A 15,988-nucleotide genomic window follows, 5' to 3' on the forward strand; every position below is an offset into this window, starting at 1 on the left:
ACTCTTAAGCAACTACAGAACTCTGCCCGGCGCTGATAATATCACTCCTGCACAGAAGCTCCATGGACGACCTCACAGAACTTTGCTTTCTCTGTTGCAGCCTCTTCCGGCCCAGTCTCGGACCTCACCAACGAAGTTCTCCGTCAACGACAAGGTCTACACCCGGACATTCAGGTCAAACCCACTCTGGATACCTGGAGTCATCTGCAGATCTTTGGGTCATCGTCTCTACGAAATACAGACTACGGAGAAACGTATCTGCCGCCATCAAGACCAGATACGTCTGCGCTACCGCCCATGTCCAGCTATTGATTCTATTGCTCAGCCAGATAAATCTATTGCTGAACGAGCTTTGGACCATTTAATAACCATGGGTTCCTTTCAGGACGAGACAACGCCACTCCGCCCGGTCCCAGCTCCGGACAATCCAACAGAGACATCAGCAGCTCCGGCCCAGCATCGCAGCCGCCGCCAGCGCCACAGCCGTTTCACGCCGTACCGGCGTATTTAGGAGGGGAGGGTGTTGTATGTCCGGCGCTCCCTTCTCGCTCCGCCAGCCAGCTACACGCGCGCCAAGTGTCATTCTTCTAGCCTCGACGCGCAGCCCTCAGTGCGCGTGCCTGAACAGTCGTGTGTGTACTATAAAGAGGAACTCCCAGCCTGTCCAGATGCCCAATTGCCCCGGTGTCCAGCTCCAGAATACACCCTACGTCGAGCACGGAGGCTACTCCTCTTGAAAATGTGCTTCGGCCAGGTGGACTGAATTTCTGGCAGTACGAGGTCTCACCTCTGGTCACCGCTCCTCCTATTCCGCTGCCCATATCCAGTCATACTATTACATACCATTATATTTCCCTAATTAATGCAAGCTCCCTTGGTTTCGCTAAGTAAGAATACTTCCAACATTGAACTTGCTTTTATGAACTCAGCAAGGAAGGACTTTCCAAAACATTTATGTCAGTACTTCTGATAGTTTTCGACTATCGACTTTTCATATCACAAGGACTATCTTTTCGAGATAGTAGTGGATGTAAATACTGCAAACTTGTATATAGTGTACAAAAGATAGACTCTTTCTCAAGATTCCTAATTCATTTTGCTTCAAGTTAAATTTCAGTTTTATTTGTGTAAATAGTGTATTTTGCATTTGAAGCGAATAATAAAGTTGTGTTTTGTAAATCTCAACCTTGGTTACAACATTCACCACCTTCAATCCCTTACCAGATAATATAGAGTTTACCTTAACTGAAAGAAAGCAACTTCCTTACACCAAGCTTTTCTATGCTCATTAATATAGACAGTAGGATGCCAGCTGCGTCAAGTAAAACATGGAACCTCTGGCCTATTGCAATCGATTCCCTTCTAGTGGCCGTTGAGTATAGTTCTCCTTTTCCAAACTTCTCAACATGAATATTTATTTTTCATAAATTCCAAATCTACAGTTTATCGACCATATGCACATGATACTTACTGGCCAGGCTCCTCCTCGATGAGTGCCGCTGTTTTGTTTTCCTGCAAACAAATAAAGAGAGCGCTATAACCCAACCTCAGAAACCCTGTACTACTGTATGTCTGAACTACAGAGATAGTCACCTGATGTTGGAAGTCGTCTGGCATTTCCTCTTCGTGGTCTATGTCGGGGGAAGGGGGTTCACACTTCACTTCCACAAAGTTCATAATCTTTGATGAGTCTTCCTCTGAACCATCTTCCTCTGCCTCCTGAAAGTGACATAACAGTGACTTAATAGGATAGTCTATACCTGCCTTCCAATGACATCTGGGATTTTCTATTTTGTCGCTAATTCTTTTCATATAGGCTAACAATAATAATCCTCCCTATGAACCATGTGGCCTAGCCAGGGTGAGGAGGCTTGTGCGTCCCAATTAAGCAGGTAGTTCAGCCGTAGGTGCAACCACATCAGATGGGTATCTGTCGAGAGACCAGCCTAATGTTTGGTTAATCAAAAGGTGAGTAGAGGGCTTGCAAGGTTGGTAGATTAGGCCTTGGCTTAGCTGTGTTGATACTACTATACGGTGGAATCTCCCTGCAAAATACACTGCAACCCTGATTTTGCGTGACCTCGATTTAGTGTAAACCTGCATTTAATGGAAGAAATTTCCTGTCCAGAAAATTATTCCATAAGAGCAAGGCAACATTATATTCAATTTAACATAATTCACAATAGGGCAAAACCCGCATTTAGCGTTAAGAAAATGGTAAAATTCTCAAATTTTATTTCTATTCGTTTTGGTAATGGGACATTAAGAACCTATCAAAACAGATATCATAAGCTTGCTAGGGATGATTCAAGGCAGAAGAGGAATTTAGAGCACAGGCAATTATGGCTAAAGGGAGATGTTGGACTTGGATACAGATTCGACCATGGAAACTGTAGTACAGTAGAAGAGAACCCCCGTTTTTATAACAAAGTTATTATAACCTGCAAAAATTCCTATACGATTCTGTGCAATATCCTTCAGTTACAATGAGAACCCATTTACTGATTCATCTGTTATTACGGGAAAATTCTGTCATGTTAGTTTTTATCTGTTATCAATATTTGAACACTACTCCAGCGTTTATATTGAATGCGATCGCTCATCTTCCGTATAGATTCCTCTCTGCATGTGAGGGAGTCTATCTTGAATGAGCCTGAGCTCTCCTGACAACCAATGTTGCCAGGTCTCCAGAAATTTCAGGAGATCTCCCTAATTTTTTTGCAACACACCAGAAAACCCCCAAAAAAATCTTGTGAAATTTCATCTCATCCAAATTTAAGGAAGACGAATAATAATGATTAATGGGGCATAATATATGTGTGCCAAAAATTCTTTTTTTGTCTCACTGCATGACATTTTATTTGTTAGGTACCTCCCCGCATTAATTTTAGGCTCAAATTATGTAATCTCTCCCCTCTTATCGAACTCAAACCTCAAGCTTCACTGCACCATTCAAAGGAAAATCACCGACCCACATACAGCGTCTAGTAAAGAAACTATTTGAAAGAGTTTATGTTGGGTCCACCTTGTCAATGCACTTTTAATGACATGTTTCAGGAACAATATGTATTATAGAATAAATAATTTTCAAGAAAGAGAGAAGCCAGAGAGAACGGGTGAGTGTAGTTGTATATTTTCCTTATAATAATTTCAAATGACTATTGCATTCTTTAATATAGTTATACTATAACATTTCAGTGCTCGCTAAACTACCAAAATTTCCTTTAAAACTCCTGAAATTTTTATGTACAATATACCGATTTTCTTATTTGTAGACCTGGAAACACTGTTCACAACTCCGACCAGTGTAATGTAAACATTGAGATAACGTTTCTGCAATAAGTGCAATGACAGTAGTTGTTAACTCCTTAGAAATAAAGGCTGGGGTAAACAATTGCTCAATTTTAATACTAGATACCGAAATAACATTGGACAAGAGGAACCCCTTGGCTCACATAATGGACAGGATCGACAGTCTGCTAACACCCGTTAATGGATATGGACAAGAGGAACCCCGTGGCTCACATAACGGACAGGATCGACAGTCTGCTAACACCCGTTAATGGATATGGACAAGAGGAACCCCGTGCCTCACATAACGGACAGGATTGACAGTCTGCTGACATTCATTAATGGATATGCAAAAGAGAAAGGAAAATAGGGAACTAAGGATGGTCTGGAATGTTGTTCTGAAATATCTTAGCCATCCATCTCAAATCAAACAGGAATTCCTGCATTTCGAAATGATATTTATTTTGAGGAACAAGAACAAATTCAGGTGGTCCTATAGCCGGGAGTTTAGTTTTGTGAATTTCTCAAGTGCATGATAGAGACATTGACTAATGACATGCTGTTCTCAGTTGAATCTCGGTTCTATTCATGTCAATACTAATTCCCAAAGAAGTGAAATTCAGAAACCAATATCAGTGTTCTGGAAAATAAGCTCTGTCCCATGAGAAAAGTATAGTGCACAAGTAACAGCGACTAGCACAGACATGTAGCTAAACTGAAAATCAAGGAACATAATAAAGTGACCACCAATCATGTGCATATAGTGAGTTCTCTTCAGATGTTTTGGGCACACATATATTCAATAAAAAGATTTAGCTTCGCTGAGCATTTTTTTAACATTTCACTCTTAATTCCTAATAAATTTAAATTCAAATGCCACCTTGTACTGAAAGTGTGAACGGTTAGTTCAGGGAGATCCGATGCCTACCAGTAAGTGCGCATTCAAGCAAGAGTTCTAGGAGATCCCATGATCATTAGATACTCTGCATGCAAGCAATCTTCTTTCCATGAAAATTCAAGAGATCTGATGCCAACGAGCAGTACAGATTCTACTACTTTGAACGACATTCCACATTTGGTCCAAATCTTCATGTCTTCCTCGAGAAAACCTTGGGACGACCACGTGGTCCATTTCCTCCTGAGCTGTACTGGACAGCTGTCTAAGTAATTGATCATCCACATGTCCATACCATCTCATGGTACAAATACCATCCGTGGTGCGATGTAGTAATTTCTAACATGGTCGAGTTTGCATTTTCATTTTGATTCAACATTGACTTCAGCATCCAAATACACAGGTGGAAAAAAACTATCCACACACCATGAAATAAGGTCTGTAGAATATGCAAGTTTTCGTGATGTATTTGTCGAGGTAACATATTTAATTGATTTAAAGGTACAAGACTACAGGTTAATAGCCACGTGAGAAAAGCCATCGCAAATCTGCCATGCTGGTCCAGTAATGACTGGTGCAATTGCCTGACTGTTGAATTCAGGCATGCAAAAATGCATGCCTTGTGCCTTACAGGTGCCGGATGTCAGCTTGAAATGAGATAGCGTTCCATGCCTGTTGCACCTGGTCAGTCAATACAGGGATGGTTAATGCCAGTTGTGGATGACGTTGGAGTTCTTGATTTACTAGTTTCATTTCCGTATTGATAGTACACTTATTATAGAGAAGAAAGGGTTCCACCTTTTCAATATAATTTTATTACCGTAAGAGTTAGCTTACAGGACCAGTTTCGACTTTAAACAGCCATCATCAGCTGTACATGCATACCTTTACATATGTGTCAAGTATTAGTTATGTGCCTTTTTCTCAAGGGAGATGCCATGGGGAAGCATCATGTCTAAGTGGCCAAATTGGGCATGTTGGTATAAAATGGTTATATACTATAATTCAGGTATCTAGGTATAGAGCTATCTCTGTAAGACTAGAATTTGTTTATGGAACTTAACTTAAGCTTGAATTTAAATTATTAAATACGTTGAAATATACAGTACATACTAAAATCACACATTAAAATAGACAGTACATGTTAAAATCCTTAAAATAATGAATGTAAAACATTTCATAGAAATGAATGTGTGCGTCTTGCAGGTATTTTTGCACCATAATTATATCAGCATACAGCTATAAACCAGTAAGGAGGCACCACTCTGCATCACGAAATACTCACGTACAATCAAGACCACAACTTTCTCCAATACTTACAGATAATATTCCACTCATAGCTGCACATACTTACCTCCGTCTATATAACTGGATTTTGTTAACAACAGAGTCATTTCACCACACAAGTGGAGACATCTAAATACACAATAAGTAAAAGGACAGAAAGAATTACCACAAAACTAGTGAATAAGGAAGGTGGGGAACTGTTAACACATCCAGAAGAGATAAAGAGAACATGGAAAGAGTAGTTTGATAAGGTACTTAATGTGAACAACTGTACAGGAGAGATAGAAGAAATACAGTGCGAGGATTCAACAACAGAGGATGACCTAACAATGTGAGAAGTGGAGTTAGCAGTATAGTAGTACCAGACGAGTTGGCTGTTCGGGTAGAGGTGCGGGGCTATGAGCTTGCATCCGAGAGGTAGTGGGTTCGAATCTCACTGTCGGCAGCCCTGAAGATGGTTTTCCGTGGTTTCCCATTTTAACATCAGGCAAATGCTGGGGCTGTACCTTATTTAAGGCCATGGCCCCTTCCTTCCAACTCCTAGGCCTTTCCTATTCCATCGTCGCCACAATCGTATCTGTGTCGGTGTGCCGTAAAGCCCCTAGCAGAATAGTAGTTTGTTCAGGAATGAGATGTCTAAGTACTTTCATTGTTTCTAATTCAAAATTTCTTGTGTGAAAATAGCATAAGTGTAAATACAATATGTTCTTATTCCTACACCTCTCTCTCCTATTAGCAGCCACTGTTTGTGTAATACCTTTACCTTACGCGACGCACTTACATACCAACGTACTTGAGTTTTTCTTTTCCTGATTAGGTAAAAACCTTATGATGAATGAGGCATGCACACATGACGAGCATTCTAATGTTCCCGAGTCATCAGACTCCGCGACTATGCCACAACCTGCCAAAGTTGTTCTTGGGCTGACGATAATGGTCCTACTTCAACAGATGAGTTGGAAAGATATTTAAAACAAAACTGTGGAATGGAAGAAGATATAGCGTCCTATTGGAGAACAAAACTTCACCAGAACGCTAAGAAAGTATTATGTACACAAGCATCAAGTTCAGCGGGCTTCATTCTCAACGCACGACGGTCTCTTCTACATCCAGACAATGCTAATGCTCTTCTCTTCATTCACAGTAATTCCACCACAATTAATCAATGACAAATAAATTATGCACACTAACTAAAAGCTATGGTCAAGTTTGTTTTATTGTTGGCATATTGCACGTAATTTCAGTTTGTATTTTATTTTGAGATAAACGCAAATGAAGTCCCATGAGTTTACTTCATGTTATTCAAATCCATTCTCAGTTACCGGTAACACGATGTCAATTACAGATGAACATCACTTTACAATAAAGTTCCTGTTTTTGTTCAATTACTACTACTATTATTCTTATTATTATTTTTATTATTGTTATTATTATTACTATTACAGTGCAGGACAGATCCCTATAGTTTTATTTCAAAATGCGATTATCGTTTGGAATGTGTTCTTAGTGTACGGGAATTGATCCGAACAGTAGTGTGAAGTGAACATTTTTCGTTGTTCATGTCGCATGCATTATTGCGGCGTAGTAATCAAGGTTAGTCTACTGGGCCTGTCCAGTGCGGTGGACTGCATGGGACCAGTGCTGTGAACCAGTAAGCAGCGGCGTCAGAAGAGGACGACATTGCAAGGCTGTGCTGCCGGAGCACGTGGGTTTGAAGTGCTGCGCGGTAGGCCTCTCTGCTTGGAGCATATTTGGGGACATAGTAAAGTTATGTTCCAGGCCTATTTGGGATCTCTCCCCAACATCTGTTGGTTATCTAATTAACTAGCCTCCTCGTTCTTTATTGGCGAGTCCCCATGCGAGTATGCTAGAGCTCTGTTAGCTGGCAAAGTGTTGACCAGTCTCATGGATTGTGTTAGCAATATTTGATAGCAATATGAACTTATACAGAATAATGGGCTTAATGACAAAAATGCAGGTTATCCAGTAAATAATTTGGATACTGGTATGGACAAAGTGCAGTGACTTTAACCCAGATATAGACAGTACGATGTTTGTCATTAACAACAATGAAGAAACCATGGAAATTCAGTCTGAGAATCAAACTGAGGAATTTTATTTGCATGTAATGTGCTTCTACATAAAATAAATCCCCTGGTGTCCATTGCTCAGGCCGATGGCCTGCAGATTATTAGATTCAAAATGAAATGTGTCGTTTACCATTTACGACCTAAGATGAAGGAATGAATGTGAATTCTGCAGTTTAGATAACTTAAATTAACACAAGAGCACCAGATCTACATTCTGATTGTCATGCAGCATTGCTGGTAACAAAGGAAGGCTATTCTCTATTTTTCACATCATATTATTGTTAAGCTGAATATTCAATATTGCCTGGAAGATAAAGTAGTGAAAACCTATTGAAATAGCTTAATTTTGTGTACATCTGATTCATTTAGTGCTGTTTATATAGTGGTGTTTAGTGCTTGTTGGTAGAAATTGGGAGTAGTAACAATTATTTAAATTTTGTAACAAGTAATTCAGTTGGTCTTCAGTAAATTACGTTTTCTAGGTTAAGTAGGCTAGCTAGGTGCACCTTGTTTCGAATTTAGGTTTAGGTAATACTTTAGGTAATAATATTAACTGTAAAAATATTTGTAAATATCTGTAGATTCGTTGGTTGTACTTACAAAGGCAGATTATCATAAGGAATAGTACCGTAACTTCTGCAGCAACTCCTCCGGTATTTCGTATAGATATACGTTCAAACTATCGCGAAGGTAATAATTTACTACATTAAAAAACACGATACGCCTGTAAACTTCCATTTAAAAAGAAGTTAAAGAGATTACACGGTAATAGTTAACAGTCGTATTGTTATTGATTATTGTCGCTCCTCATATTCAAATATTGCATTGTTGGCTACAGTCGTGAACAAAGGGTGTAGTGTAGTCAAGTAAATATAAATAAAAATCAGCTGACCTTGTATTCCATTCATTTGTACTTCTGAGTAGGTAGTTAGTATCCGTAATTTATATTTCGCTCCCTCGATCTTTCAGCGGTTAGCTAATAATAATAATAAAGTTCATATATCCCAGTAATTGCAGTTCAAGTCCCTGGAGTAGTAGTAGTAGTAGTAGTAGTAGTTTTGATAGAAATATTTGAGAAATTATTGTAGACAACCTCGTATTTTTCAGTAGGCCTAATTAAGGACACTTTTTTTTTTTTCTCCGTCCCGTGGAGTAGGGAAAATAATAGTAATCCACCAGCTGTAATAATCACATAACCACATTTCAGTAGAATTGTAGTGAAGATAAGGTATAATATATTAGATAGTATCTTGCCAGTTATATTCATGTTTTTCTTCGTGTACGGCAATCCTTTTGATACTTAAGCATTTAACCAAACGCAGTGTAGTGTAGTGTAGATACATTGTAGTATAGATACAGTACATTTAGATAGTGCCGTATCTTGCATGCTATATTCGTGTTATCTTTCGTGTATATCTATTAGACCGTAATACTAATAATAATTTGTCTAAGCATTTAGCTTCGTTGGTAATCTTTGAGTACAGTAGTTCTTGCAAATTTCATTTCTGTTGTGCTTAGTAGTGACATACGATACGGTACCGGTATCGTAATTAAGATACGTCTGAAAGTAGTTTAAAAATTACTGTAGTGTACTGTGCAGTAGTATACGAGTAATATCCTATTAGAATTTAGTGTGCTTATTTTATTATTGTAAAATATTTGTGTAGTACTGGTGTGGTAGAGGTATCCGTAGAAACTCTTACTAAAATATTGTTGAAATTAGGATAGGCTTAATTGCAGTTTGGAATTGTGTAGTTCTTGTGTATTACTTTCGATATTCAGTAATTAACAGCAGCTTTTATCCTGTTAGGGGTTGTAGGATAAAAAAATTAAAAAAAAATAATAATAGAGCACGACTAAGTAGTATTGTAGTGTAGTCGTATATTAATTACCTTATTGTTGTGTACTATCCCAGACAATATATCCCTCCGTTCATTTATTTTTTTGCAAATAAGTTATTTTATTTTTTTAATTTAAAATTTCCCCCCCCGTAAAGAATGGCTAAGGAGCGCGAGTGTACTTATTGTGGGTGTGGTGAGGCATTGAGGGGTATGAGGGAGGAGTTGGAAAGTTTGAGGGAGATAATTAGGATTCTCACAGAAGACGGGAAGGAAGATAGGACTCCCTCAAACAATGTACAGGTTACAGTAGGTGTACAAGAGGGAGGGGAAGGAAAGGGAGGAGTTGTAGAAGACAGGTGGTCTAATGTTCTAAGGGGAAGGAGATTGCAGGCCAAGGGCTCTATTCAGGATCAGAATTCAGGACAGGTGTCTGTGCGAAATCGGTACGAGTCACTCCAGGTAGAACAACAGAGGGAAGATGAGGGACAGGGAACTGTTGCTGAGATGTGTGGAAGTAGGAGGAAGGGAAAAGGTAGGAAAGGGAAATGTAGAATAGAGGATAGGAAAAGACAGGTGGAACGGGGTCATGGGAAGGAAAAAAGGGAGGAGGAAGTAGCTTCTGCAGCTATCAGGAAAGATAGGGCTGACCAGGAGGGGAGGGGATCAAATGAGGTGGGTAGGGTTGAGGCTCTGGTCATGGGGGATTCCATCGTTAGACACGTGGGGAAAGTGTGTGGAGGAAAGGGAACCAGGGTAGAATGTTATCCAGGAATTAGGTTGAGGCAGATGTTGAGGAAAGTAGAAGAGAGGGAGGAGGGGAAGGAGAAGGTGGTAGTGTTTCACGTTGGTACCAACAACGTAAGGCAAGCTGATATAAGTACCTACATAGTTGGAGATGTGTGGGATCTGGTAAATGCAGCACGGGTGAAGTTTAAGAAAGCGGAGATTGTTATTAGTGGAATACTGTGTAGGAGGGATACTGACTGGAGGGTGATTGGGGATTTAAATGAGACTATGGAGTGGGTATGTGGGAAACTGGGAGTGAAATTTCTAGATCCTAATGGGTGGGTAGGAGAAAGGGATCTGCGCTCGGATGGCCTTCATTTAAACCGCAGTGGTACGTATAAGTTAGGAAATTTGTTTGGAAGGGTAATAGGGAGGTACATTCAGGGAAACGGGACGGCCTAGGGAGCGGTGATAAGGGAACAGGGAACTGGAAATCAAGTAAGGATGACATAAAATTGTTAGTGTTGAACTGTAGAATTATTGTAAAGAAAGGAATAGAATTAAGTAATTTAATAGATATATATTTACCAGATATTGTAATAGGAGTTGAATCATGGCTGAGAAATGATATAATGGATGCAGAAATTTTCTCACGGCACTGGAGTGTGTATCGTAGAGATAGGATAGGAAAGGTGGGAGGGGGAGTTTTCATTCTGGTGAAAGAAGAACTTGTAAGCTACGAAAAAGTTAAAGATGAGACACATGAAATTCTAGGTGTAAGGCTCATTTCTAAAGATAATAGGCAACTTGATATATTTGGAGTGTACAGATCGGGAAAGGGTAGCACTGATGCGGATTCGGAATTATTTGATAGGATAGTCAGCTATGTGGGAAACGACATGGAAAGAAATGTGATTGTAGCGGGAGATCTGAATTTGCCAGATGTCAATTGGGAAGGAAATGCGAACGACAGGAAGCATGACCAACAAATGGCAAATAAGTTAATATGGGAAGGACAGCTGATTCAGAAAGTGATGGAACCAACCAGAGGGAAAAATATTTTGGATGTGGTGCTGATAAAACCAGATGAGCTCTATAGGGAAACTGAAGTAATAGATGGTATTAGTGATCATGAAGCTGTTTTTGTGGTAGTTAAAAATAAATGTGATAGAAAGGAAGGTCTTAAAAGTAGGACTGTTAGGCAGTACCATATGGCTGATAAAGCAGGTATGAGGCAGTTTCTAAAACGTAACTATGATCGGTGGAAAACGGTAAATAAAAATGTAAACAGACTCTGGGATGGGTTTAAAGAAATTGTTGAGGAATGCGAAAACAGGTTTGTACCTTTAAGGGTGGTAAGGAATGGTAAAGACCCACCTTATTATAATAGAGAAATAAAGAGACTAAGAAGGAGGTGCAGACTGGAAATAAATAGAGTTAGAAATGGCTGTGGAAGTAAGGAGAAATTGAAGGAACTTACTAGAAAATTGAATCTAGCAAAGAAGGCAGCTAAGGATAACATGATGGCAAGCATAATTGGCAGTCATACAAATTTTAGTGAAAAATGGAAGGGTATGTACAGGTATTTTAAGGCAGAAACAGGTTCCAAGAAGGACATTCCAGGAATAATTAATGAACAAGGGGAGTGTGTATGTGAGGATCTTCAAAAGGCAGAAGTATTCAGTCAGCAGTATGTAAAGATTGTTGGTTACAAGGATAATGTCGAGATAGAGGAAGAGACTAAGGCCAAAGAAGTAATAAAATTTACGTATGATAACAATGACATTTACAATAAGATACAAAAGTTGAAAACTAGAAAAGCGGCTGGAATTGATCAGATTTCTGGGGATATACTAAAGACAATGGGTTGGGATATAGTACCATATCTGAAGTACTTATTTGATTATTGTTTGGCCGAAGGAGCTATACCAGATGAATGGAGAGTTGCTATAGTAGCCCCTGTGTATAAAGGAAAGGGTGATAGACATAAAGCTGAAAATTACAGGCCAGTAAGTTTGACATGCATTGTATGTAAGCTTTGGGAAGGCATTCTTTCTGATTATATTAGACATGTTAGTGAAATTAATAACTGGTTCGATAGAAGGCAATTCGGTTTTAGGAAAGGTTATTCCACTGAAGCTCAACTTGTAGGATTCCAGCAAGATATAGCAGATATCTTGGATTCTGGAGGTCAAATGGACTGTATCGCGATTGACATGTCTAAAGCATTTGATAGGGTGGATCATGGGAGACTACTGGCAAAAATGAGTGCAATTGGACTAGACAAAAGAGTGACTGAATGGGTTGCTATATTTCTAGAAAATAGATCTCAGAGAGTTAGAGTAGGTGAAGCTTTGTCTGACCCTGTAATAGTTGAGAGGGGAGTTCCTCAGGGCAGTGTTATCGGACCTTTATGTTTTCTTATATATATAAATGATATGAGTAAAGGAGTGGAATCGGAGGTAAGGCTTTTTGCGGATGATGTTATTCTCTATAGAGTGATAAATAAGTTACAAGATTGTGAGCAACTGCAACGTGACCTCGAAAATATTGTGAGATGGACAGCAGGCAACGGTATGTTGATAAACGGGGCTAAAAGTCAGGTTGTGAGTTTTACAAATAGGAAAAGTCCTCTCAGTTTTAATTACTGCGTTGATGGGGTGAAAGTTCCTTTTGGGGATCATTGTAAGTATCTAGGTGTTAATATAAGGAAAGATCTTCACTGGGGTAATCACATAAATGGGATTGTAAATAAAGGGTACCGATCTCTGCACATGGTTATGAGGGTGTTTAGGGGTTGTAGTAAGGATGTAAAGAAGAGTGCATATAAGTCTCTGGTAAGACCCCAACTAGAGTATGGTTCCAGTGTATGGGACCCTCACCAGGATTACCTGATTCAAGAACTGGAAAAAATCCAAAGAAAAGCAGCTCGATTTGTTCTGGGTGATTTCCGACAAAAGAGTAGCGTTACAAAAATGTTGCAATGTTTGGGTTGGGAAGAATTGAGAGAAAGAAGAAGAGCTGCTCGACTAAGTTGTATGTTCCGAGCTGTCAGCGGAGAGATGGCGTGGAATGACATTAGTAGACGAATAGGTTTGAATGGCGTCTATAAAAGTAGGAAAGATCACAATATGAAGATAAAGTTGAAATTCAAGAGGACAAACTGGGGCAAATATTCATTTATAGGAAGGGGAGTTAGGGATTGGAATAACTTACCAAGGGAGATGTTCAATAAATTTCCAATTTCTTTGAAATCAATTCGGAAAAGGCTAGGAAAGCAACAGATAGGGAATCTGCCACCTGGGCGACTGCCCTAAATGCAGATCAGTATTGATTGATTGAAATATTTGTATATAGTCAGTGTCCCAGTTTGGACAGGGCAGGAATAGATTCCTCATACCAATATGGTGTTAGTTCACTGGCTGGAATTGGCTGAACTGAATGATATTACAAGTGAATTGTGGAGCCAGTCAAACTAAGACAGAACTTGACAGAAGGCTATTTTGACAAATATAATTTTGGAAAATAAACAATACTTGAATGCATTAAGATCAGATAACTCAGCAACAAAGCATTTGAAGGCCCATTTTGATACAAACTATTTTTCTGCCCTACATATGAAAAATCTGTTCCTGGAAATTTTGCCACGCATTTTTGTTAAAACCTGTACATGAGAAATTATTTTTATAACTAATGTAATCAGCTTACCTGGGCCATGAAATGCTCGGAAAATGTGTCCGCTGAACCCTGCTCACCTTCCGTCATGTTGGTTATTGGATAGCTCTGAAAGTAAATCAATTATTGTCATTAGTGGGTTGAAATCCTCCAGCAGGAGCATGTTATTTTAGGACTCTGGTACAAATCAGGTGGAACCTCCATGCGTACAGTGCAAATGGTGCTTTGTACAATTCCCTACTTCAGTGGATTTTCTCCTTTAAATGTTATGGAATAATCATGTCAATATACACAGTTTCAAGATCGGTGATTCACTCTTCAGGTCCATAAGAACTGCTAACCTTTCAGCACATAAAGTTGTCTATGATTTGTATGGACTCTTACTACTCTTTCAGATCCTGAACTGACCGTGGAATGTCAATACTATATTTCAATTGGTGAGTTTACCATCACCGCCTTGGTTTCCAGGAACAGAATATACATTATCTGATCAAACGTGCCATAGCAGTGTTCTCTCTCGGGCCAGTGGCTCAGGGTGAACGTCGTGTTCTGGTACAGGGTGCACGAGACCACTGGGTACCGGCATGAGACAGTACATCATATCGAACTGTGAGACTGTCATGTACGGGCTGTGAACAGAGGACTGTGATAGTAGCAGTGTCTCGCACTGTGAGTCTGAGTGTGAATTAGTGTGAGTCAACATTGAGAGAGTGCTTTCCGTGTCATTGTGTGCCCTGCTGTGCCTGCGTGTTAGTATGTTACCGCTATCAGTTGTAACATTCATTTATTTACCCCACTAAAACAGTCATTAACCAGTTCAATGGGCCCACATTAAGATGCCCTGTCCAATCAGCTCCTATCAACAAAATTCCTAAGAAATGACTCATTAAAACAGATATCATCAGGAGTGCAGCAAAAGAAATTCTTCAACTTCTGAGTGATACAGCAAATAGCATGTTGTATGCAGTACCCTGCGCCACACGAAAAGCCTACATGCAATAATAAACTTCAAGCTACAAATAATCAACACATGCACGCTGTTACAGACTACAACGCTGTAAGAACCCAAATTACTCATGCGTGTCAATTTTTAAGTTTCTTTTATCTCTACCAGATGAGACAAATCTATGGCCGAGTTAAAACTTATTTTGTCTCATCAACACCAATTATGTCGCCAGAGATTTTTCACGGCATGTCGTGCCGCAGCCTACCTCTGCCGGGTTTGCAATCCAGAGGATGGCATTCTGCCACTGGTCCATAGCAGGAGCTACCCAACAGATTGCCACATATTAATGGCCTCACATAATTTTCCGCAGGCCTTCAAAATGGACCTGTTCCTTGTATACACAACTGATAAAGTTCCCATAAAAGGAACGGAAACTTGAAGGCAAATGGATCGCACTGAATTCTCCGAGATCATTCAGCAGTGGCCAGTACAAGAAGACAACCAAGTGAGGTACGTTCTTAAAACTGTACTGAGTTTTATTACATACTGTTTTAGTTTAATTAGTTGTCAACAAGAGAGGAATAAAATAGCCAGACTTGCTACTCTGGAGATTTTAAAAAGTATTCTTTTTTTTCCTCCCTTTGGCCAACAGCAAGTCTTGGTCTAAGCTGGTGCACAGTGTGTGGCTCTTCTGCTTCTGCACTGCTGAACCACATAAAACTTTCTACAAAATGCTTTTGTACCCCAATCTTGATGTTAGCAGACATTTCTTTCTTGAGAAACATTTCTCCAAGTGTGAAATTTTGGGCGTTTAATTCTCTTCTCTGATCAACTGCCCATTCATGAAGATCTCAACAATACATGTTGGCGAGCAATTTTGCTCTGAACAAACAATGATCCCAGGAACTCCATATTGCACCTTACATTATAGAATGTGTTCCAGTTTTGATCTACCTAGGAGAACCGAACCCGCTCTCGGACTAAATATGGCATATGTGGCAACCTCCAGCTCTTCTCCATAGGGTGGGACTGTTCAACACATCACCAAGGAGTCTTATGCAGTGAATCTGGAAGACTTGCTCTTTTTTTACAACACCTCAGGCAACTGAATACATCCGGTCTTAAGTTTTAAATTACAGTTATTTAATTCCTCTTTTCATTCTCATACTGCATCTCTCTTTAAGCAATTCGTTCATGTGTATTAGTGCCTTTTCCACGTGAGGGGTTCACAACCATA

At 39.6% G+C, this 15,988-nt stretch overlaps 1 protein-coding gene across 7 annotated transcripts in view; it reads right to left on the reverse strand.

The window, feature by feature from the left end:
- LOC136885719 (zinc finger and BTB domain-containing protein 14) overlaps positions 1 to 15,988 on the reverse strand; it is a 192,686-nt gene that overhangs the window by 105,585 nt on the left and 71,113 nt on the right. For all 7 annotated transcript variants that reach the window (XM_067158448.2, XM_068230414.1, XM_067158443.2 and 4 more), the window contains 3 exons: positions 13,839 to 13,913; positions 1,594 to 1,719; positions 1,472 to 1,512 (listed from right to left, as the gene is read on the reverse strand). In XM_067158448.2, coding sequence (XP_067014549.1) covers positions 1,472 to 1,512; positions 1,594 to 1,719; positions 13,839 to 13,895 — 224 coding nt within the window. In that variant the 5' untranslated portion in view covers positions 13,896 to 13,913. The remainder of the gene's footprint in view (positions 1 to 1,471; positions 1,513 to 1,593; positions 1,720 to 13,838; positions 13,914 to 15,988) is intronic.

Source organism: Anabrus simplex, chromosome 14 (assembly GCF_040414725.1).
Source record: "Anabrus simplex isolate iqAnaSimp1 chromosome 14, ASM4041472v1, whole genome shotgun sequence".
In the NCBI taxonomy this organism is placed as follows: Eukaryota; Metazoa; Arthropoda; class Insecta; order Orthoptera; family Tettigoniidae; genus Anabrus; species Anabrus simplex.